The sequence below is a fragment of the Pithys albifrons genome, chromosome 2 (genome assembly GCF_047495875.1).
Source record: "Pithys albifrons albifrons isolate INPA30051 chromosome 2, PitAlb_v1, whole genome shotgun sequence".
Lineage (NCBI taxonomy): Eukaryota > Metazoa > Chordata > Aves > Passeriformes > Thamnophilidae > Pithys > Pithys albifrons.
The window spans coordinates 50,029,015-50,054,327 of record NC_092459.1 but is presented as its reverse complement, the minus strand read 5'-3'; the positions used below and the strand labels follow the sequence as shown (position 1 = coordinate 50,054,327).

Sequence of the window (25,313 nt, the reverse complement as noted above, 5' to 3'; positions counted from 1 at the left end):
AAAGACTATAAGGACTATTACATCGTATTTAAGGACTTTATTTGCAACTTAGACCAAATGTGTACAATTTATAATAAAAAAAACCAAACTGAGAAAAGCCAAAATGAAACATTATTTAGAGTAAGAAGGCTTACTTAAAAAAATATATGTTGTCAGTCTAAATCCTGTCTCTAAGCTAGAAACAAAGTGACTAATAATTACTAAAAGCCTCTTCCTGAGAGGTTCCATAGGGTTACATGCTACATCTGGATGCAGGTGGCTGGTACCAAATATTCTGTACAGCTACTACTAACATTTACTTGAATTTTCAGCATGAACTCTGGCTTCATAATGACCAGTTGCCTTATGAATTTTCTGTCCAACGGTGAGCACTGTTAGATTTAATTCTCTGTTTTGATGGGAAAAGCAAGAGAGTTGGGTTTTGATATGTCTGGTACTTATCTGAGGTTCGCAAATGCCTTCTTCTCCTGATAGATTAGCAAGGGACTAGACTGAACTAGTACTTGATAATAGAAACACTAGGATTCATCCAGTTTGCTCTATCTGTGCAGCTCAAGAGAACAGAAATGTACCAGATCTTTTCTAAAACAAGAGAAAAAATATTTTATACTGCTTAGACTCTTGTAGCATCTTTTACCCAGCTGTATCTCAGCAATTTCCAGAAAAACATTGAGTGATGCAGCCAACACTTCCTTTGAGTGACTCCCATCTCTAAAGGACAGTCATGTGTAAGAAGTGAGATATTTTTCCCAAGGCATTAGTTTTTCTTTGTTCCTGCTTCCCCTGCAGCTTTTTTTTTCTTAATTTGTAAAACAGATCTGTGTTTCCTCTGTAATATTATTTATTTTCTTTAAAATGAAACTTCTCTGCTGGAAAAAAAAAAAAAAAGAGTGGATCAAGCTTAAAAAAGTTAACTTATATCAGAAGCATTAAAAAGGAGTGCTCCATCAGAAGAAAGATAGAGCCTTACACTTTTCATATCGGTCTTTTTCCTTTATACTGGACTTTTCAATCCTTAACTACTTTTTTGTGCTTGAAATTAAAATAATATGAAAATATTTACTGATTAAAACCAGTTGTTGTTGGCATTGTTAATTGTTCTAATAAAAAGCCCTATGCCCCCAACTGCATGTTTCCATGTGAAAGTAAAAATGTTGTGTATGAAAAGACAGAAGTGGATTTAAAGAAAGAAAGAATTATCTGGAGGTAGTTACTCATGGGAATTTTTCTGTTTGCCAGTCCACATCTTTGCAGAATCTGGAAAATTGTTTTTAAAGACTCAGCAAAAAATCCCAATCATTTAAATACGCTTGTTCACAAGTTGCAGGACAAACACTTTTTCCTCCATCGTATCTTGATGGTAGTTCCAGTTTGGACACACACGAGGTGGCATCATTCCTTTTGGGAACTGGTGACCTAAATTATTTTCCAAACACTAACAGTTTCCTAGATGGGCAAGCAGACATAATAAAGAAAACAGCTTTATCTGTATGAGATGCGTGTTCACCATTCTCTGCTTCCTTATTTGAAATACTCAATTTAAACCAGGTTTCCTATACATATTAGTTTAAGTCTTGCAGGAGCTGAATCTTTCAATCTTTGAAGGCCAAGTTAGTGTACAGAGATAAAATTATAAAACTCAGAAGATGTAAGGACCAAAGATCTGACAGCACAGTCATAACCCTGTATTTGTCACCCTGCACTGCCACGTATTTACTGAAAGCTTACTTGCATACATAGAGGCAAAAGGGTAATTGATTGTACTACTCAGATAAGTATCCTGAAATGTTGATCTGATTGTTTACCTTATACAAATCACAGCCTTGCTAACCCAAAAATAAAAAGGTCATGAGATTATTTCTAAGTTATTAGGATATTTAGTTTTTATTTTGGTTTGGCTGTTCACCTCCCCGCTGCATATCCTTCATGATAGCAACACAATTTTGAGTTCTCTGATTCCCCTATTTTGTGAAAATATGCCCTTCTGTATCATTATCTACAGCTAACAAAAGAAGCCCTTGTTATATGCACACTTTGAATACAAAACGGTTTTGTACGATTTCTTACACAGAAACCTCAGCATCCTAGATTAACCTCAGCCTTAGAAATGAGGTCTTTATGTTAAAGTAGGACATCATGGGCTTATTCAGTTATTATATTCCACCAGGTTTGTTTGGACCAGAAACATTAAACCAGGAATGACAAATATGTTTAATCTGTGTTGTCATTTTGAATATTTGATACTATTCTTTTAAATGGTGAATTCTCACTTTATGAAAATCATTAAATCTGTATATAAACTTAAAGTATGTATATGAAAAATTATTAGTTAGCATTCTGGTAGAAATAAAGCATTTTTAAAAGAATTTCTGTATTTTAAGTATTTAGTTACTAAATTTAAATATTTTTAAGTATTTAGTTACACATTCTCAAAAAAAAAAAAAAAGAAAATTGAAAATTCTGGTCAGAGTTGTAGCTGCAGGCTTACAAATTAAACAGCACAAACCTGCAAAGACCAGTAGGTCAAATTTCTTGTTAACCATCCTTTCAGAAAAAGCTGCCGACTTCCTGACATCTTCACAGTTGTCAAAAGACATTATCACAAAGCAGTTTAGCCCTTGTAACACTTTCTGTCTATAAAGCCTATGGCTTGAAAACAAGGCATACAGTGATTGCACACGTTTATCTTAGTCAGAGATGTGATGAGGTAAATAAAGTAGGGTTTGTGCACATGGAAATCTGTAATCCATAATATTTCCAGGGGATTAAATGTAAATGAAATTCTTTCCTGGTTTGCAAACCTCAGTGACAGTATTTCATAATTTTAGAAAACATTACACACATATCAGAACATTTGAACAGCAAATATGCACATAAATATATAGGCAGTAGAATACAAAAAAAAGAACATATAGATTTCCACACAGGAAGTGTTGTCGATTTTACATCAGAAGAAGCAAAACTACAAAATCTTGTCCATATGCTGCATTCTGTCTGTAGCAAATACATAAAAAAATGCAAGCTGAAAGCATATATTCACTGACCATATTTTCAAATGCATTAAAAAATGATCCGTATACATAGACCAAGAGCAACATGGTGCCCATACTCACAGGGAGACTTGATAGGTACACATTGTATCTCGCTTATGTAACCCCGTGGTGACAGAGACACCCCTAAGGTTTCGTGGTGCAGCTTTCAGAGCAATGATAGACACATCAAGAGTCCTCCCTTGTTCCATTGCTTTTTGCACCCTTCAGCAAACCCTGAGCGCCGACTCCTCATTTACCTTTGGGTGGCTCCAGCACAAGTCCTGGGAGACCTTTAGACCTACAGATCCTACTGTACTGATGAGACATGAAATCCCACCAAGGGAAAGAGCACCAGGATCCTGACTGTGCTGCTGCATTAAGCTCCTTTTCAGCAGCAACCTTAAAGAAAACAGGCTCTATCCTACATATGCAGACCTGAACGGAAAAGAGCTTAGCAGTAACTATTTTAGCTCTAAAGGCATAAATTGTGTAAAGAGAAGTTTAAAAATATCTGAATATGCAAACTACTAATAAAAGGCACATGAAATATTGACAAGGAATATTTAATCACTTTATTATTTAAAAACACCTAGACAAAAAACATCTCAGTACAAGAAGACGACAAAAATTAAGTATTTGACTGTTTGTTTCAAATGCATATAAGCCTAGCATATATGTCACTTCAAAATGCTTCAGAACAATGACTTGGGGCCAGTAGGAACCATAGCAAATGTGGTTCCTTAGAAGATATTGAAAAAATTAAACAGTAAGGCTTTTTGTCATGGAAGAAATGCTGATAAACCTGAACCACTCTAATTTATTTGAAAAATAAGTCTATCCAGAATATTTAAAATGTGTAGATTAAAATGAAAATATTCTGTAACTTTTGAGATTTCTAGGACCAATAACAAATTAAGCCAGCCATTTTTTAATATCAGGGGAATTGTTATGTACACTAAAGAACATGCCCTTTTGTATAAAAATTAAGAAGCTTGCTTAAGGTCACTCAATCATCCAGACACAACCATTATCTGTAACCAAGCCTTCACAATCAGTTTGCTGCTTTAATTAGTAGTTTGACCTTCCTAGACTGAAAAATCACAGTCTCTCCTGCCACTGAATTATTTTTTAATTTGATAAAACTGAATTAACAATATGTGCTACTCATGGATGTCATCCATGGACACAGATTTGAAACAGATGCTTCTAATATTCTTTCTTCCCCTTGTATTTCATCTGTATGAATCAGTGCCTGGGTAGGCACCATCTGTCCTTTGTTCTCTGATGCCAGAATGGGCCACTTCAGAGTGGAAAAAAAAATCGGTGTCAGAATTTCCTGGACAATGCAAATTCTGAGCTTAATGCAACACAGCTACTGAAAAACTGGGATTAAATCACTTTTTTAATCACTTCAATTAAATCAAAGACTCCTTGTTATTTAAAATAGTTTGTGTTAATTATTTATTTAACTATATGAGACTTTTCCCAGAACCTCTGTAGTTCTTCTGGCCCTTTTTTGAATACTTTTTCAGTGTGTTGACACATGGAAATTGCAGACCCCAGAAATCTACAAAAGTATTTCCCATGTACTGTAACAATCAATCTGTACAAAAGTACCAACTTCTAATTGTACCTTCTGGACAGTGATCAGTCTATGCATCAAAGGACCTCATTTACCCCATGACCTCTGGTTTGCACTTGCAGTTCATGTTTAGTTGGTTATTTATCATACAATATAAGCAAGCAAGGCACATTGCTCTGTAATACAGATCTCTTCTTATAATTTACTAGTCAACCTACTTCTAACATTTGCAAATTCTAAGTGATATTTTCTCCATACTGTTGCTGAGAACCATGGACTTAGCTGTGTATTTTTGTGGTTTGCCTCTTTAATATTTCTGCCTGCCTACAAAGAATACAGGCAAAGAAGAGATTTTTAGAGTAGGAAAAAAAGCAGTAAAAAGACAAACTACTCAACAGAGAGTACTGAGAACTCTGTGAAAGATAAGTGCAGAGGCTGTTAATCAGGGAATCAGATGTGTCCAATCACATTAATAGATATATTCTCACAAGGCCAGAGCCTAGCAAGATGTTAAATTGTTAAAGAGGGTGGCAGTTCTCAGGAGTTGCACAGGAAGGGAACTAAAGAAGAGCGCAGTCAAACCCAAGTAAGAGGACATGCTAATTCCAGCTGTGAATCCCCTCCCGTCGGGACCTTCTTTCCATGCCCCATCAGCCCACGGGCCAGTGGCTGCAGAGGTGTGTCTGTGGCTATGGGAGAGGCTGGCCAGGTCAGGTGGATGCCTCCCCTCACCAGCCAGGTCACCCCAGCATCTGTGAGCACTGGGTTGTTTTTCATCATAGAGTGACAGAATCAGTTAGGTTGGAAAAGACCTTTGAACTAAGTTCAAGTTACAACCTATCACCACCATGTTAACTAGACCCTGGCACTAAGGGCCTTGTCCAGACTGTGACTCCACCACCTCCCTGGGCAGTCCATTCCAAAGTCTAATAACCCTTTCTGTGAAGAAATTCCTCCTAATGTCCAAACTAAACCTCCCTGGTGCAGCTCAAGACTCCATCCTCTCATCCTGTTGCTAGTTGCCTGGGACGCCAGACCTCATCTTCCTCAAACCCTAAATTAATCCTCCAGTCCGGTGCTTACCTCAGGCACTACCTACTTCAGTTTCAAGCTGGTCCTTTCCCGTCCCAGGCACTGCTGTGAGGGGACAAGCGCACACCACCAGCACATGCCAGGCAGTGCCTCCCCATCCCCATCCTCTCACACACCGCACCGCGGTACCGGCGGCGCCCACCCTTTGCCGGGAGCCCTGCCCTGTCCACCCCCGCCATCCGCTGAGGACTTCCCAAAGGGAAAGGCTTAGGCGATTGGCATACACGCCCGAGCCCTGCCACAGAGGGGCAGCGCTGGCCAAAACCCGATCCCCGCCCCCCGTCTCGTCCAAGCCCCCGCGGGCGGCAGGGGCTCTCTCCGCCCGCTGAAGCGGCGGCAGGCTCCCTGCTCCCTGTTCCCAGCTCCCTGTTCCAGCTCCCCGTTCCCAGCTCCAGCGGGGGCGCGCAGGGGCGCCCGGCGCGGTGCGGGGGCGCGCTCGCCGGGGGCGCTCAGGGCGCAGGCGGGGCCGGCGAGTGACGCGGGGCCGCGCAGCGCTCACAGCGCGGCGGCAGCCCCGGCAACAGGGCACGGCTGTGCCCGCACCGCTGTGTCCGCACCGCACCCGCACCGAGCGGTGCTGGCGGAACGAGGAGAGGAACAGAAGGGCTGGCGCCCCGTTTCGCTGCGGCCCCGGGAGCTTTGACGCCGCAGCCCGGCGCGGCTGGAGGGAGCGGCGGCACCGGGAAGCGGCCGGGGCGGGAGGAGCCGGATCGGGCAGAGGATCGCGGCCCCCGGGCCCGCGGCAGGGCTGGCGGCAGCGCGGCCCGAGCGGGGGCCGGGGCCGCGCGCGGAAGATGGCGACCCCGGGCATGGGCTGGCAGCAGCCGCAGCACGGCTACGGCGGCGGCTCCGCGTCCGGCGCCGGAAAGCTCAGCTCGGGATCGGCACACGCAACGCTGGGCGCCGAGCACAACCCCGACCTGCACTTCAAAATGAGCAAGAAGATCGCCCAGCTGACGAAGGTGAGCGAGGGAGGGAGGCGCGCCGGGTCTTCTGCCGCCTCGGGTGTCTTGCTGCTCCGCTGTGCCTTCGCTCCCTGCCGTCGCACGGGCAGAAATGGGCCTGAAGAGGGGCTGAGTCTCGGGGCTGGTAGCAGATCCGAGTGGGATGCAGCCGGGGTTGTACCCTGGAGGCCGCGCCGGGAGCGGCCGCCGTGCCCCGGGGAGCATCCTCGTGCCCCGGGGAACATCCTCGTTCTCCGGGGCCGGAGCTGTCCCTGCCCCTGCGGTCCCGCGGGGAGAGCTCCGGCGGACCGGGAGCTGGGGATGGAGAAGAACCGCTCCCGGGAGCTACCCCAGAGCCGGCCCCCGCTGGCTGTGTCCGAATCCTGCCCAGCACGGCCAGGTCTCCCGGTGTGTGGGTCCGTCACTGCTGGGCTGGTACTTGATTTTACTCTGTAAAAATTGTGGCTTCTCTTCTAGCTCTTTTGTAAGCCCTTCTCCAAGTCTCTTTAAATGGAGAAAATAAAGGGATGCTTGCCTTCCGTTTGCTGAAGTGCTGTTGTTTAAGGTGTCTTGTAATAGCTTCAGTGCCTTAGATGGTGAGGGTGAAGCGGGAGAAAATCTCTGGTCTGCAATTCCTGATTGAACAGATTTCATTATGTCATCCCCTGCCTAGAAAATGTTATCTTTGATTGAGACTGGAGTCAAGCTGCGTGGTGTTTTTGAAAGATAGGTAAGGCTGGTAGGTCCCATGTTTCAGATGTTATTATAGCTGTGATTTACTTAGAATAACTTAAAAGAATGCTTTGATGCTGTAATATCTCTTGTATGATGCACAAGCTGTAGGTGCTTAGCATTGTTTAGGAAATGAGAGGACCATTATCTTTGTTAAAGAGAAAGCAGGAGAAGTAATTTCTGTCGGGAATTACATAGCTAAAACATTAAAAGGTAATTTAAAAGCACTGTGGGCACTGCTAGTATTCTTCAAATGTGTGCTAAAATGGATGAAGGTGACATTTCGTTGGAACTGAGAATGAAGACTGCTGGCAGTCTCACAGCACAGACAGTTCATATTTATGTACAGTTGATGCACCATCGACCAGTTAAAAATAGTATTTATCATGGCACACTGTGCACCTTCATGTGTTGGAAAACTGGTGACTGAGGGGTATTTTGTCTTTGAATTCAGAGACCAGTTTCTTTCTATGCCAGTATCAGTGGAATCCTAATTTTGTAACGAGAAAAGTTGAATTAAAATAAGCTGAGGAATTTCCTTGGTTTCACTCCATGTGAATACAAATCACGAATTAAAACATTAAAGGTATTACTACAGACTTGTGCTCCCTGAAAGGTGCAGAAAGACCTGGAGACCATAAATGTGTGTTAAGCTTACCTTAAGGCCTAGTGCACATGCAAAGTAATACTTTCAAAGACTAATTTGTGTGTGTACCTTTGATCTATTTCACTTACTTTCTCTAGGCATTTACCCAGCAGTTTATAGTTTGTTTCAGAAACAGCATTCCACTTCTGTTGTGGAGGCATTTGTGTATTCCCATGAGTTCCACATCACTGGGCATGTGCCCTGTGTGCTCTCAGTTAGTATGCGTCAGATATCTTGAGGTGAATGTGAGTTAAATATGGATTGAAATGCGTGGTAATGAAATACTTTGAACTTCTGTATTGAAAAACATGAAAAGAGTGAAAGTAATTACTGGATTTTAATACAGTTTTTTAATGACCCATACTGAGTTCATCTAAAATTCTGTATATTGTGTGCATGTTTGGCCTCTCAGAGACTTCAGAATAGTGCAGATAAAAGCTGTGAATTGTTCTCTGCCTGTGTATTTAAAATAATTGCAGCCTATGTGCTTGTACAAGGAGTTTACAAGTGAATTAGACTTTTGCAGGACTGAAGTCTTGTATGTGTTTCCCAGTGAGATGCATATTCTGGCGGTGTTTTAGTTTGTGTGTTTCTGTTCTGTTTTCAAGTTTTAGAGAGAAAACTTTGAAAATCAGCTGATCTTTCCATTGAGTAAAGGCCTGGAGTGAATAATAGTATGTTTAGATATACACCAGAATGTACATAAAAACACTTCTATTGCACCTATTGAAACAGTAAAATTAAGAAATTAATTTCATTAAGGTAGAGGTGCACCTTGTGACGGTTTTGTAGTTAAAAGGCTCAGGTGCTACATTTCTGTTTGTTACTTGACCTTTCAGAAAGAGAGGCTTAAACGAAGTATAGAAACTTCTGGGTAAAGTATAATCTATTTTCTGACCTGCTCTAGAATCTGAAGCTTATTTGATAGCTGGCAGCAGAAATGAATCTTGAGAAAGGACTCAAGCTACAGGGGAAAAATGTAAACATGATACTTTATTTCTTGAAATGAGAGTTAACTGTTAGAGAAGAATTAACTTCACTTGGCAGAAGATTTCTTGAAGTAAGTTGTTGCAAAAATGGTTTAAGGTCTTTTGACCAAATTGTGCTCCTCTAGCTTTGCCAAGTGCTTACTAACATATGTATATAAAATTCCTCTTCAGTAATTTAGGAACTTATTTTTAGGAATGTCACTTCTTAATTGTGCTTCTCAAGTTGTTTAGTGTTGTATATATAAGATACTTCTCGCACACCTTTCAACTGTATTCCCCATTTAATTATTTTTTGACTTCCAACTCTCCTCTAAGAGTGCCTTGAAGACACATTAATGCTTTCTGTGGATTTAGACCTGAAGTAAGGCACTTTACCGAGTAAAACAAACCCACTAATACAGTATAATTCAAGGAAATCCAAATATCTATTGTCAAAGGAATACACAGAGTTATGTTATCCAGACACCTTCTGTCTTCTGACAAAAGAAATGTGACTCAATAGTTGATTTTTGCTTATCCTTGTACAGTGTTTATTATGAGCTGTGAGTAGGAACAAAAGGAAATGCTTTCCCAACAGAAGATGCGGGTCACTCATGAATTAAATGTGAAATTCCAAGATTAGGATTACTCTGTTACGGTTTTGCATTGCTTGGAGAGAATCTGATGTTTTAGTCAAAACAATACAGGAACACAAAGTAAAAGGTGAAATTTGTTTAATAACTGGATTTAATCAGTACTTCGGAGTGAGGCGAAATAAGGTATGAATCAATTTCACTGGGCACAACACTTCTGAAGTGCTTAAATATATTTTTAGTTTTGAGCCAGAGAGACTTACTTATTTTAACTTTAATGTGCTTAATTCAGAGGGGAAGTTAAAACAAGTAGTTAGAAATGCAGCTTTAAAAAACAAGATGATACTTCATGTCATGTTGAAAGACTGCAGTAAATTTTAAGTGAAGTAATTTTAGGTCTTTCTCTTCAGTATAAGCTCCTTATTTTCAGGCGTTTTGAAAGATCTGTGTACCAGTTTGGGATAAAGTAGCATCTGACACAAAGATTAAAGCCAACAAGAAATAAACTGTGATTATGAGATTGCATATATGCTTTTGTACGACTGCATGCAGGAGTGCCAATGCAGTGTTGAATTATGCCTGCTGCAGATGAAAATATGCATATATATTTAATCAGTTTGCATAAGACAACTGGAATAGAAACAAAAAGCAAGTTGCTGCTATGCTTACATCAATAGGAGAGAATGGCACTAGTTTTTACTGTTGCCAGAAGAGTTCAAATGGCTTGGATTTGGTTTTGTTGGGGTTTTATTTTGTTGCAGGATTACTTTTTTTTGTCTTTTTTTAATTTGCCTTTTTTTTTTTTTGTGGTGTAATTTGTAGCTTGAACATTTGTGGTTGAGAAATCCCTATCCTAAATGTGTCTGCAAAGTCTGTTGTGCATGCTTTGTGACATCAACATAAATCTTTGACTTAACAGAATAACTGCCTGATCCATACTAGGATTAAAAAATGAGAATCTTGGTTTGGTTGTATGATATTAGTCACAGAAATTTTGCATAAACTGGAGCAGCTCTGAAGAGAAAGAAACTTGGGAGTGTTGGTTGGTGAGAAACTCGGTATGACCTGACAATGTGCACTTGCAGCCCAGAAAATGAGCCCAGCACCTTGGTCTGTATCAAGAGAACCGTGGCCAACAGGTTGAGGGAGGTGATTGATTCTCCCCACCTACTTTGCTCTTGTGAGACCCCACCTGGAGTGCTGTGTTCAGTGCTGGTGTCCCCAGCAGAGGAAAGACATGGACCTGGCTGGAGCAAGTCCAGAGGAGGGCTCCAAGGACTTTCAGAGGGCAGGAACACCTCTCTTATGAAGACATGCTGAGAGAGCTGGAGAAGAGAAGACTTAAGGAATACCCTCTAGCAGCCTTCTGAAGGGGCCTACATAAGAGCTGGATGGGACTTTTGACAAGGGCATGTGGTGATAGGACAGAGGGGAGGAATGGCTTTAAAGAGAAAGAGGATGGATTTAGATCAAATGTTAAGAAGCAATTCTTTCCTGTGAGGGTAGTGACGCACTGGAACAGGTTGCCCAGAAAAGTTGTGGATGCCCCATCCTTGGACAGGGTTTTGAACAACCTGGTCTATTGAAAGGTGTCCCTGCCCATGACAGGGGGTTGGAACTGGGTGATCCTTAAGGTATTTTCCAACCCAAACTGTTGTGTGATTCTGCAGGAAAGGTCTGTAAATGCCATGCACCCGACAATTATAATTTCTGCCTGTTTAATAAAAAGAAAACCTTTGCAAAATTCCAATATTTTTCCTTGGTACATGCTTAGAGCTGAATGGTTCAGTCCTGGAAAGGCTCCAAAAACTCAGTTCAAAGACTAAGGCAACAAAGTTATCCAAGGCACATCATACTTGGGTAAACAAGAAACTAGAATCTGTGGCTCTTGAGACAAAACTTCTATTCTCAACTCTTCCAGCCATTTCTTGTCTAAATTTTGGAAACTGCTTTAAAAAAAATCAACTTTCTTCTTTGATTTTCTTTTTGTCATCCTATGTTAGAATACTTAGACAATAGACATTAATGTTGCAGTTAACCCAATGAGTTGCTGGGGGATGTAAATTTATTTCAAAAAATAAAGAGCAAATTTGGTAATTTTAATTCAGATGCTTATATGTCTTGTTGCATGTACTTTTTTTCTGGGATGGTTAAAGGTCTCCCTCAGCTATTGAAGAATGCTGTTCTATGAAAATAAAAGCTATAAGGTTTAACTTAAATATTAACGATTCTTCATAAAATGTTTCCAGAGAAACTTTGTCAGTTTTTATTTGGAAGTATTTTGCCTCAGGGAACAAAACAACTGAAACTCTTGCAGAAGGTTCATTGTGCATAGGATTATAAGAAAACTTTAAAAAAGAGCCCTTAAAAATGGGGAAGAAATGAGAATCTAGAAATCCCTGTAGAACTGCTTTGATGTTAGCTGTCATCATGTGGTAGTTGATGCCATTAACAGTTTTGTAAAAACTTTGTATTTAGCTTTTTAAGCAGCCTTATGTCATCTCTCCAATGTGTGTTAACGTTGGCAGTAGGCCAGTGTTTGCTAACAGTTCTAGGATTGCTGGAAAAGAACTGAAATTTTGAGGTGGGTGTGATTTAAGTACATATTTTAATGTCAGTATTTTTCATATGTTTCTGGCTGGTAATGTGGAAATAAATGTTATTACATTAAAAAACAGTTTTCAAGGACTAAAAGGGATGAAAATGTAATACTAGATATTCAATTTGTTTACATTTCTTTGGGGATATTTAATTTTGTTTTGTGTTAATTATTCCAAAGATAGCTGAATTAAGTCTTCTAAGATGGGAGAAGGTAGGAACTGAGAAAGTTAGACACAATATTTCTGAAGCAAGTGTTGTAAGATTTTTCTTTTTTAAATCATGCTGGTGTAGTGTCTCCATCATCCCTGTCAGACTCTTTCCACATGGTGTTCTGACTGTGTTCTTATTCTGCATTAATTATGGTCCTAGCAAGGGATTTTCACAGAAGAGAAGGTTTCTGTATCCATTTAGGTATAAACAAAGATGGAACTGAGTAAAAATGTCACATATTTAATACCATCTGTTATAGTTTAGACAGAAGAAGTAAGCACAGCGTTCAGGCTCTCAATATTTTCTTCAGACCTTCAATAAAATCATCAGTTATTGTCTCTATGTGAATACTTGCTAGCTGATGTACTAAGAATTGCTTTAAAGCAGCTATAGCTTCTACTTTAGACCTAAAGAGGTCTAAAGTACCTTCCGTGCTTTGTAGGACAAAAATTATGGAATTGGGTGTTTTAGTTAATAGGTTCTTTGCCTCTGAAAGAGGAGATCAGGCATCTTTAAAAAAGAAAGGGTGGGAAAAAAGAAAGAAAAAAAAAAAGAAAAAACTTGACAGTCCTGATATGACATTTGGGAACTCTTATTTAATGCTGTGATTTCCCAGTCAGGACTAATTGAAATAACTTAATTACTCTGATGCTTAGGAGACCTCAGGACCATGTAACTCTCAAATGATTCTTCATTCTCATTGCAAACTTAAGAGGTGAGACTCTGATATGTTCTATGTGAATCTGATATGGGTATATTTTAAAGCTCAGTGTTGTGATATTTGTGAATTAGGTCAATGACTTTACAGTCTTTTATCACAAGACATCAAGAATAAAGAAGTAGGACAAAAGTGAAATACTATTAAATATAAAAAAAATATACTCAAATTAAATTCTTTTACTCTTCACCAACACAGGTTGAATGGTTGACTAGTAATTTGGAGTTCTGAGACCGCTGACGGCTTAGTGTTGTATTTCTCTTATGTGTGTGTAATTGAAAGTGTGATGTTGTTGAAAAATTGTCTGATCAGACATTCACATAAGCTACTAGTCTAAATTGCCTCTTCAATATGCTTGTGCATATGTCAGCTTCTCTGAGATCATTTTGGTTTCAGGTTTTTTTTCTCCATATTTTACAATAATCCAAAGGAATAATCAATATGGAGCAACAAATAAACTGGGTGAAAGGATGAATAATATGACCTGGCACCTGGGAACATAGTTGAGTGGTGGATTTAGAAGTGTTAGGTTTACAGTTGGGCTTGATCTAAAGGATCCCTTCCATCCTAAATCACTCTATGATTCTATATGTAGCCTCATTTAGTCTTATTCATTGCTACAATGAAACGATACAGAGTTACAAGGAACTGGAAAACTGTTAGATGTTACTGCTCTGGGATTTACTTCAGGTGTTAAATCTGATACATCAGCGCATTAAGGATGTTTAAAGTAAAACCTGAAAGACGAAAGACAGGGATTTTAGTACAAAGTTCAATGTTATTAATATGTCCCAATTTAAAAACTAAAAGGGAAAGAACACGCGAGTCATAAATGAAACCTGATATTGCAACATCCATGAAATTTAAAATCTGTCAACCTTTAGCTGTTCTTCACATAGAATGATACAAACCTTATTTTAAAATTTAAGAAATATTTTGAATTTATTTTGATTTTGGGTTTTGTTGTTGCTGTTTCCAGCTAAGTACTGCATTAGGAAAGAAGGCTTTTGCAATTTTCTTGATTTAGATAAAATGAATATGTGCCAGTTCAGAGTTAAGAATGTAAAACTGAAGTGCTTTCCTCCAGATGCAAAAGTTGTAAAGTGGAGAGTCTTTTATGTATATTTGAAAAATGAAATCCATGGTTGGACTCTCTGTAACTGTACAAGGTATTTATAGATTAATTTTTCTGTGCAGTTTTAAATTAGCATGGGCACAACACTTTGAAGTACTCACTTCTGCAAGGAGTTTTGATTTGACAAGTCTTAAAAAAATATATCAGCAGAAAACAGTCTGGGCTTTGGTTGTGGGTTTTTGGTTGTGTTTTTTTGTGTTGTTTGGGGGTTTTCGTTTCCCTATTTTTTTTTTTTGTTGTTGTTGGTTGGTATCTGGAATGCCGTGAATGTACGAAGTTGTTTCAAAATGATAAGACCCCACTTCTTTAGAAGAAGACAGATTACAATTTAATCTTAGACATAAGTGGTTTTGTACTTTCTTCAAACAGGGTAAAACTGTATTTAGCAACAGCATTATTTGTATGTTTGAATATTTATGTATTGTCATGCAAACTATAGGGCACACATACTATGTATTTTAATGTCTAGAAGTCTAGTTAGAGACTTGCTGCATCTCATTCATGTGCACAGGTGTTACTTGTCATAAGTCATTGCATTGGCACAGCAACTTCTAGCCTTAAGTAGCTTCTAAGTACTGAAATTATTTCAATATCCCGTTCTCTGGACTTAGGCTTTAATAATAACAGTAATTTTGTCAATGATACCACTGTTTCCCATCCTTCCAATTCTCTATTTAAAGCTTTATTCTCCTTTGAACTGTGTTGAGGAGGAGAGCATTACCTTAAATAGTCACCAAGGTATATTTTTCTTACTGTTTGCAGACTTGCTGCTAAATAAACCCAGCAAATCTCCACATAACATTATGAAATCAGATGTATATGTCTCTTGGCTGATACAAGTGTAGCAGTAGTAAGCCAGGCTACTATGTGTTCTTCTAATGACTGATGTTATACCAGTAACCAAAGGCATTGAGTTCCAAAAATAACCAGAAGAAACAAAAACAGTCTACAGCTATTCACCATCTTGTCCTACTTAATGCACATTACCTGGTTCTGTTTCCTCAGTCAGGCTCTTCTAACTGAATCTGGAAGGATGGGAGGAAGAGCCACCTTTTGCTGATGTTGTCACTTGGCTAGGCTCAAAATGACAGCTTTTAAAAATAGCTACTGTTAAAAAGTTCATGAATTCCTTCTTGTTCGAGATGCAGCCATTAAATGAAAGACAAGCCTTCAGGTACAAGGAGTAGTGTGAGGTGAATATAAGAACTACTTACTTTCTATTCTCATTTTCGTGAGATTAAAGTAATCTTTCCAACCAGTTTCCTAGAAAGCTGAATTGTAATGTGTTTAGAAAACAGGTGGGCTATAACCCAAAGACTTTTAATTGAACAGTGTTTTTGCTCAAGACACAACTGAAAGCTATAACTTTTAGTAAAGGGTGTCTGACACTGCCTTCTCAGATCTGGTATTTTGCAGTATGGATGCTGATGTGTTTGGATAGGTTGTACTAAAATGTATTTCAGTAATCTTCTATGACTGTCCTTCTAAAATTTGACAAATTAAAATAATGCTAAATTATTTCTGTAATAAATGTACAAAGAAAAGGACTTGATTTTTTTTAAGTGCTTTGCGTGATTTTAAGTTTAGGTTTCACACTTAAAATATAGTTTATTGTAGCTGGTAGTGATAAGTAATCAGTGAGGGCTTTATATAGACACACACACACACACACACATACATATACATATCTATCTATCTATCTATCTATCTATGCTAAAAAAAAGTGAAACACCCTGAAAATCTGTGCGTGTCTTTCTTCTCAACATTAACCCGTATTGTCAACATAGTTCATTTCTTAAAAAATAATTGTGTTTGTGTCATGGAATGGTAGAAATTTATTTGAAATTTCTGATCCATTATTTCAGTTGAGTTGTTCACTAGTTTTCATATTGTATCTAAAATTATAGTGTTGACTTGCAGTTCCTTTAAATGCCTGTGCTCTAAAATTCAGTCAGACCTTTATTCCTCCCCTCTTTTTTTTTTTTTTTTTTTTTTTTTAAAGAAAACTTATGTCCTTTTGCTTTATGCTGAAATTGGACCTTGACACAAAGATCAGTTTATGTGCTCCTTGAGTTGACCTGGGAATATTCTCTGGCCATTCTTTTTACTTCCATGATTCTTGTTTTGCCTTTCTTTGTTTCCATGCTGTGCTTCACACCTTGTGAATGAACCACACTGTGAATCGAAAAGGAATACAAGGCAACTTGGTGCATGAGGTGTATTCGGTCTTGCTTCCAAATACCTCATGCAATAGACCATAATTCTTACCATTTATGTTTGGGCAGGCACTGCATTAGTGAGTATCCCTGCACCTTCTGTATAAGGGAAGAGCCTGAAACAAGTTTAGCTTCTGTTCATTTCCATTCTTTTTCATAGCTATGATTTGATACTCTGGGATAAACTAGATTTCATATCCCAGATTGCTGGGGTTTTGTTTTGGTTTGTTTTTTTTTTTTGACAAAGCTGTTTGTGTAACCGACAATTTTCCTCTAATGGACGTTTTAAAATGTTTTGAGTTGGAGTTTTGTTGTTGTTTTGTTTGTCTTGTCTTTGTGGTTTTGTTTGTTTTTTTATGGACTTACGCTTGCTGGTCCTGAGGGAAACAAAATTGCCTGCTTTCAAAAAACCTGTTAATTTGGTAAAATTGGAGACAGAAGTAACATCCCTCTTCACTATGAGCTATCAAAAAAAGTTACATGCTGATGAAACTGTAGCTTCTGTGTGTGCCCATATGAAATTTTTGTAAATGTAGTACCTTAAAGAAAACCTTATTAAAGTCCTGTCTCATATGCTGTATTCGACTCTAGATTTGCTATTAATCTTTAGCCTTGTCTGTCCTTATATACAGAAAAGGGATTCTTATAGAAAAATGAAGAATTTTTTAAGGCTGCAAAAAGAAATCAATTAAGTTCTCTGATCTGGGAAGCATGAAAACAGAGTAACTTTGTCAAAGAATTGAGAGCAGTCTTAAGTTTATGTACAAGAATTGATTAACCCATATACGTTAGTGAAGTCTGAGGCTGTATGTGCTCTTCGTGGAAGACTTGTGAGACTCTCCTCCTGTGAAGAGGAGCCTTGTCTGACACTTTGCCTGTCAGCTGTGTTGGGACTGTGTTGAGTTGTTCTCTTATACCCCGTGTTGCTCCTCAGTCGTGGGGGTGGTGGCAGCTGCCGCTCTCCGTGGTGCCAAGTGTGGCACTTCACAGGCACTGGTGTCAACAGTAACTGAGCTTTACTGGGTTTATGCAAACCAGTACATTTCCATACTGGCAAGGTCTTGTTAGGGGCCCAACTTAGTTAAATACAATTTCCCTTTTTTTTTTTTTAATGTAGTCTGTGTAGGGGCGGTCCCGTGGTGTAATGGAGAGCACTCTGGACTCTGAATCCCAAGGACCTGAGTTCGAGTCTCAGTGGGGACCGTCCCCTGCCAGTTCAATGCCTCCCTACCATCCCATCACATCTCGGATGCTCAGCAGGGTCAGCCCCGGTTAGTACCGGGTGCTGTGACAGTCCCGAGGACTTCACTGTCACAGTCCAAGCTCGCTCAGCTGTGGCAAATGAACCTCAGGACTTAAACGGTGGGGCCAGTTCTGCGCACGCTGAGCCTCACCTAAAAAATCCACTGCGCAGGCTGGAAGGGCACACCCACGTGGGGAGAGCCCTGCCCAAATCTTCCTTCACAAAGTCTGGCCATACATACATGTAGTCAGTGTGGCAGGCCATAAATTCATTACGCTGAACGCTATGAAGGTAAGTGCAGTGAGTTATTTCTCTGAGAGTGTTGTACCATGGTATTTTGTGCTGTCTTCCTAAAAGCCTGTGAGGAAAAAAAAAAGACAAAGAAATGCCAGTGCCTGATTTTATTTTCATTTTTCAGAGAGTTCTGTTAGCTAGCAAATTGAGAAATGTTTGAGAATATTTGAATGAACACCAGTACTTCATTCGCATTGTTGGGACTCTGAAAGAGGGGTTCGTGTTTGATTTTCTAAAGCCGACTTAGGAAATATACAAAAAACCCCCCTTGATTAATTCCTACAGGATTTATATTTGGGTTTATTCTGTTCTGAAATAACTGCATTTTTATCTTTTAAGGATCTTCAAAACTTGGAAATGCAATTGTCTTGTAATGAAATTAATTCAAGTTATGTGTTTTATTTCTGGATGTTGCCCACAGTATCTTAGATTCACAAGCCCTGAAAACAAGAGGAAATTTCATCTTGAAACAGGGTAGTACTTAAAACCCACTTATTTTGATAACTAAAAACAATGATGCATGTCTGTAAGATGACTACTTTTCCCACCTTCTTTCTCTACTTGGGTGTTACTAATTCTTTTTTTGGGAAGTTCTGAACTTAGTATCACTCTGCTGAGAGAAAATTAATTTGTTTATAAATGGAATAGCTTTGTAGAGTGAAGATCCTTAGGGAGATATATACCTGAAAGGCTAAAATCAAATATGCAAATATTCAAGAAATAAATCTGAAGGGAAATGCAGCTCTGAGACTAAAACACAACTTGAGAGTAGCCCTTTGGTCTATCCTGTTTTTCTTGCAGCAATTTCAGGTCTAATCATACAGCAGATGTGTTAACTGTATTCCAGATAGGTGATTAGAGGGTAAATGGGATTCTTTCTCACAGAGAAGCAGATTGGGGAATTTGTACAGCTGTCACTGAATCTTTTTTTATTTTTCTCCTTCAGTATGCTTCTCAAGATTTAATGTCTTGGGAAATCGCCCAAAGCTAACTGTGCTACAGATTTGTAACGTTTGTTTCTGACATAACCTGATTGTTTGATGTTAACATGTCAGTGTCAGAACTGAAAAGGGTTTTTGATTGCATGTTGGTACTGCCACACCTCGCCTACGTAAGAGTATTGATTTGTGGTTGCAAGTATATCCCAAAGGAGTCTGGAACAGGAGGAAGTGGTTGTTTCTGGTTGAATGAAGACTGAATACCTATGTTATTTCTGTTCATTGGGGGGTTAACCCTTGCAAATGATCCCAAACCACTGAAAACCTCAGTTTGCTTTTTTCAATGTGGCCTGAGAAACTCAGATGATCAGGTTTCTTCAGCTTATGTTGGACCTTGAGGTTTGGGGTTTTTGTAATGAAGAACAAAGGAAGTCTAATTCCTGCTAAATGTAAGGGGTTACTTTAATAATCAGTCCGTTGCTGCTTTTTACTTATTTTCAGAATGTTCGTTATTCGAGTTGGGGGTGATCCTTCTTTATGACAATACACCAGAACTGTTAATGTTCAATTTTTATGGCACTTAAGTGAATTAGTTGGAAACTGCATTGCGTTCTAGTGTATTTTATGTCTGGTTCTGTGCTTGAAGACTGACCAAAATACTGGAGGTATACTAAGAACGTTATGAAAATGGTATGGCACACTAACAAGTGCAAGCACTTAACTTTTTATCTGTAAAAGGAGACATTTGTGAAATGTACATACCTCTGTCATTATACATCAAGCTTGTTCATTTTTGATGTTTTCTGCTAGAAGTGTAAGGTTATTTATGATGAGATTTTGTTTTGAAAGCTGTATTGTATGCAGTCTTTTTAACCTTTAAACTATAGGTAGAAAGCAATGGAAATTCTCTTAAAGTATAAATTAGAATAAGGGAGAGGATCTGCCAAAACGGGATCTACCTGAAGGGAAGTTCTAGCCAGGTGGGGGTTGGTCTCTTCTCCCAGGCACTCAGCAATAGGACAGGGGGACACGGGCTCAAGCTCTGCCAGGGGAAATTTAAGTTGGATATCAGAAGAAAATTCTTTATAGAGACAGTAATCAGGCATTGGAATGGCCTGCCCAGAGAGGTGGTGGATTCACCACCCCTGGAGGTTTTTAAACTGAGATTGGACGTGGCACTGAGTGCCAAGATCTGGTAAATGGACTGGAGTTGGACCAAGGGATGGACTTGATGATCTCGAAGGTCTTTTCCAACCCAATCGATCCTATGATTCTATGAAAAGCAGAACAGAAAGTTAAATATTAAAAACTTACACCTTCCTTTGAATCTTTTTACTGACTGTGTAATGAGAACCATGGAGCATCATTTTCTGAAGATACTTGTCCTTAGTGTGTAAGAGTGATGTTAAAAAACACCAACAAAACAAAGCATAGATAGTATTTGCAAGCTAAATTTGAAATGCAATTTTGAAAAAGTCTTTGAAAACTTCGGCAAATTTGATGTTGACTGTTAAATATTTTATTTTGAAAATTAAATTGTTCCATGCTGTTTCATTTATAATTACAGCATATTACAACTGGTGTATTGAAAGCTGTGTTGTACATAAAGTAGTGTGAAAATGTGCCTTGGAATAATTTCTCAGTGTTCTATGAGTGTGTTCTTTGCATATGACTTACATAAATCTCAAATTCTTCTGTTAACTAATTGTGTGTTTTGCAATATGCCACCAGTTTAACTTGGGTTTTTTTGTTCATTTCCCTTTTTGTGTAAAAAACTGGAGATTTTTACAGTAGTAGTCAGTACTAGGCATGTTTGCTTGAGAGACTGAATGTATAAAAGCTGACAAGTGCGTGATACAGACCTGTACCCACCTCAAGGCCGGAGGCCTTGAGCTAATTATTTAATGTGAAGTTGCACACAAGTGCTCAGTGATTTTTATTATTTTTTAATCTTTTTCTCTTGTCAATCTTCTTATGTTTGATTTTATATGTATTCCTTGATTTAAGGTTGCCACTATTTTCTCATTTGCTCAATTAAAAAAAAAAAGTAATGTGAACTGAAAGAAGACTTTTTGGTTTTCCTTCAATAATCTTTATCATATTAGGTATCCCAGGGTTTTTGCTTAGGATAGGTCATTGCAGCCAAAACTTGAGGTCTTGATGAAGCTCCTTCTTTGACTGACCCATCAGTTGTGGGGAATTCTTGTTGGAAGGGAAAAATTCTGAACAGTTTTATCTACAGAATTTTCTGTAGTGAGTTGCTGGAAGAGTAGGAGTTAATGCCTCCCAAGTTATGTGGAATAAAGCAAGTATTGTAAGAGAGGCGAATCATTTACAATATAAATACTCTTAAAATAAGAAATAAGCTTCTTGTATTCTAGCTGCCAAACAGAAGCAATGGTAAAAACCTTTATTGCAATTGCATAAGACAACTTTTTAAGAACATTCACTAGTGTAGCTCTCCAGAAGATTCTATCACTGATGTAGTTTAGATTCGATTGGATAACCATGATAAGACAATACAGGTGTTGGACTGGTAACTTGAGTGGTCAGTATTCTGCTTACTGTATTTAATGGGATGAATGGAAGAAAGAGGCTTTAAGGCAAAGAAGTATAATTGTGTGCTTTTACCAGGAGAACAATTTTCTTGTAGGTCTCTAATGGAGATACTCCAGTTTTCCTACTTAAAAATAACACATTTTTTAAATTTTTTTTTTTTACTTTTTATTGAATGATTTTTAGAAAGCTTGTGATGGATGGAACTGCATAAAATTTAAGAAGATAGACTAGATACTAGAAGAAAAGATGTATTTACTCTTATTTTTTTTGTGAAACTGTTTTTAGGGAAGTTTAAAATTGGTTACATCTTCACTGCTCTGTCACGTGCCTGTGAGTGCTGGACAAGTAGACATTAAGGTAGACTAAAAACTGACTGAAACTCTGGACTTAATGTGTTGTGGTCAGCTGCATGAAGCCAGCTGGAGGCTGATCACTAATGGTGTACCCCAGAGACCGATAATGGGGACAGTGCTGTTTAACATCTTTGTTAGAGGCTTCGATGATGAGACGGAATGCACACTCAGCAAGTTTGTAGCCAGTACAAAACTGGACACATGTTTGGTAAAACAGATGGATGTGCTGCTGTTCAGAGCAGGAAGGGCTGGAGGAATGCATGGACAGGGACCTCATGTGGAGGCCTGCATCTCTGCATCTGGGGCAGCACAGCAAGGACGTGGTTAGAATCGACTGGCTGGAAAGCAGCTCAGCAGCAAAGGCCCCGGGGTCCTGACAGACCACGAGCTGAACATGGGCCAGCAGCGTGCCTTTGGCAAAGGAGGTCAGCAGCGTGCTGGGCTGCGCTAGAAAGGGCGTCACCAGCAGTTCATAGGAGGTGATTCTTTCCCTCTATTTAGCACTGGTAAAACACTCCTGGAATGCTGGGTCCAGTTCTAGGGCTCCCCAGTATAAGAGAGACATGGACATACTGGAGTAAGTCCAGCAAAAGGCCACTAGGATGATGAAGGAACTGGACCATCTGTCATACTAGTCCCAGCAGAGAGCTGGGACTGTTTAGCCTGGAGAAGAGAAGGCTCAGGGGGATCTTACAAATGTGTGTGTATACCAGATGGTAGGGAGTAAAGAAGGCTGAGCAGGCATATTCTTAGTGATGTCTCATGAAAAGATAAGGCAGTAGGCACAAACTAAAACATAAGAAAACACTTGTTTTACTATGAGGTTGGTCAAATTTTGGCAAAGGTTGCCCAGAGAGGTTGAGACACCTTCTTCCTTGGAGTTACTCAAAACCCACTTGAGCAAGACCCAGCATAGTCTGTTCTCGTTGACCCTGCTTTGCACAGGGAAGTTGAACTATATGACTTCCAGATGGAACTTCCAATCACAGCTCTTCTGTGATTCTGTATATGTGGTGTTTCTGTAATAGTTTATGTGTCAAACCTCTAAGTTCTCGGTGTCAAATGTAAAAACCAATAGCCAGCATTATGTAAATGCTAAGATGTAGCTAGGAAATGCAAATTTTTTTTCCATTGCATGATAGGTACCTCTAGATTACTGAAAAGTGTCCCAGTAGGCCACTGCAGACTTGTCCTGGATTCATCTCGGGCTTGGCTTTGAGAGTGAACTTGGGCTCTCAACTGGTATGATTTGAGCAAAAGTAAACTGTGCCACCTTCTACTTACTTTATGGTTTTGCGTCTCTAAGCTAAATAAATAAAAAAAAAAGGTTGAATTTTAGTGATCAATACTTAGTTTGAATATGAACTTTATTTTTTGGCTAAAATCCAGATAATTTTTTTCCAAAGGAAGGGAAGAGAAATTACTTCAAGTCAGTATGTTATTTCTGAGGAAGCGGCTCAAATTCTTCCACAGTTATTATAAAAATTCCATTAATAGACAAGGTTCTGGTTGGAATTTCCTTTGTTCATTCTGGGAAATTAGCATTTCCTATTAAAGCTTCCAGTTGGGAGCTTGTATGCTTTTGGCTAATATTTGTTTCCTGTGTAATGGCATACTTGTTTGGAAGGCTCCATGGCTTTCCTTCACTTAAACAAGCCTGGAAAGCGTATGTACATATGGCCACACTTCACGAATGAAGATTTGGGCAGGGCTCTCCCCACGTGGGTTTGCCCTTCCAGCCTGCACAGTGGATTTTTTAGGTGAGGCACAGCGTGCGCAGAACTGGCCCCACCGTTTAAGTCCTGAGGTCCATCTGCCACGGCCGAGCGAGCTTGGACAGTGACAGGGAAGTCCTCAGGACTGTCTCCAACCCCCAGTACTAACCGGGACTGACCCTGCTGAGCATCCGAGATCTGACAGGATAGGATGGCAGGGAGGCATTTACTGCCAGGGGATGGTCCCCTCTGAGACTCAAAGTCACGTCCTTGGGATTCAGAGTTCATTACACCTCGGGACCACCCCAGCCTGGAAAATAGAGAGATTTATGAGCAAGAAGTGGACTTGTTTGCTATTCAAAACACTGAGATTTCTTCTTTGCTCCACAGAGGCCAAGTGGTCTGTTCTTGTCTGCATGGTCTCTTCTACTGTGAGGAACCACTAGATACTGGAATTGCATAGAATCTGCAGAACTTCTTGAGGAAATAAAGCTCAAAATAGATCAAGCATTGAGAGGCAAAGACCTGCAGGCAGAGAGAGCACAAAAATGAACTTTGTTTTGATGGGGAAGAGGAAACTGGGAAGACCTTTTCTCTATCATACAGTACTGCTGTTTCTTAGGGAAAACTGAATACAAGAAACCTTTTGCTAATGCTTTTATCAGCTCAACTCTTGAGAACTCATCAGTAAGAATGAATAGCATGTATGAGTGATAATAATGCTGACGCTGCCTTGCTTTCAGATTTACAAGCAAACTAAGCGGGAAAGAGATCATCTTTCTTTAGTGTCAACTTCATTTACAATTTTGCAAAAGTACTTGTGACATTTTCAGGTGATGGCACTCAGAAATACTGCTTTGGATATCCTCTAGAGCAGATTAGAAATGGAGATACTTCATTTTACATTTTTACAGTAGTTGTTCTCTCTCTCTCTCACCGCTGCTTTCCCTTCTTCCCCCCTTTGCGAAATAAAGAAAAAACAAATCCCTTTCATTCTAAATAGGTAATGTCAGTTCCCAATATTAGTGAGTATTTCCACAAAAATTAGTTTTTCTTAAAAAGCAAGACAACTTGCCTTGCATATCCTTAGTTATTTAAAAGCTATGTGTTTCTAGCCAAGCCATGTATGGAGAAATCCAAAATCAGGCAGTGACCAGACAACTTTTAATCCTAAACATCCAGTGAAAACTAATGTTTAAAAACATGACACTTCAGATGGTAAAAGTTAATAGGTTAGAAGGTCGAATGGATTAAGATTTAAGAATTAGATTTTTGTCTTGAATTACAATATAAGTCAGCTTGAATGATGAAGCAAATAAATAGAATTTGAAGGAAATGGGACAGTAATTATTTAGATTTTGGATTATATGACTTATTTTTCTATGCAGGACAAATAGCTACATGACTTAAATGTTTATTTCTGATGAAGATAAAGTAAATGAAAGTACAGATGTCATTGTGTGAAGAATAATTTAGCCAAGTCTAGCAAAAAAAAAAAGGGGGGGAGACAAAATACAATTTATGTCAACATAATTGACTGTTAGATATTTTTTTATAGTGGCCTTTTCAAAAAAAGGATTGATTTTCAGAAGAAAATAGAAAACCTGAAGCTTTGCTTTCAGACAATAAATGGAATCAACTGAGTAATCTCACTCCTTTTATATGATTAGTTTCTTTTTTCTAAATTGAGAATCTCTAAGTGTGATAGATTTGTTTTTGAAATATATTTTGCAGAAAATTTC

The 25,313-nt window shown here is 39.1% G+C and overlaps 1 protein-coding gene across 6 annotated transcripts in view; it reads left to right on the top strand.

Moving 5' to 3' along the window:
* Positions 1 to 6,051: 6,051 nt before the first annotated feature.
* The window catches only part of FAM184A (family with sequence similarity 184 member A), a 79,220-nt gene continuing 59,958 nt past the window's right edge, over positions 6,052 to 25,313 (top strand). For 3 of the 6 annotated variants that reach the window (XM_071548976.1, XM_071548974.1, XM_071548971.1), the window contains exon 1: positions 6,053 to 6,668. In XM_071548976.1, coding sequence (XP_071405077.1) covers positions 6,501 to 6,668 — 168 coding nt within the window. In that variant the 5' untranslated portion in view covers positions 6,053 to 6,500. Of the gene's footprint in view, positions 6,669 to 25,313 lie in introns of all 6 variants that reach the window. The other 3 variants (XM_071548975.1, XM_071548972.1, XM_071548973.1) reach the window with 2 other exon arrangements.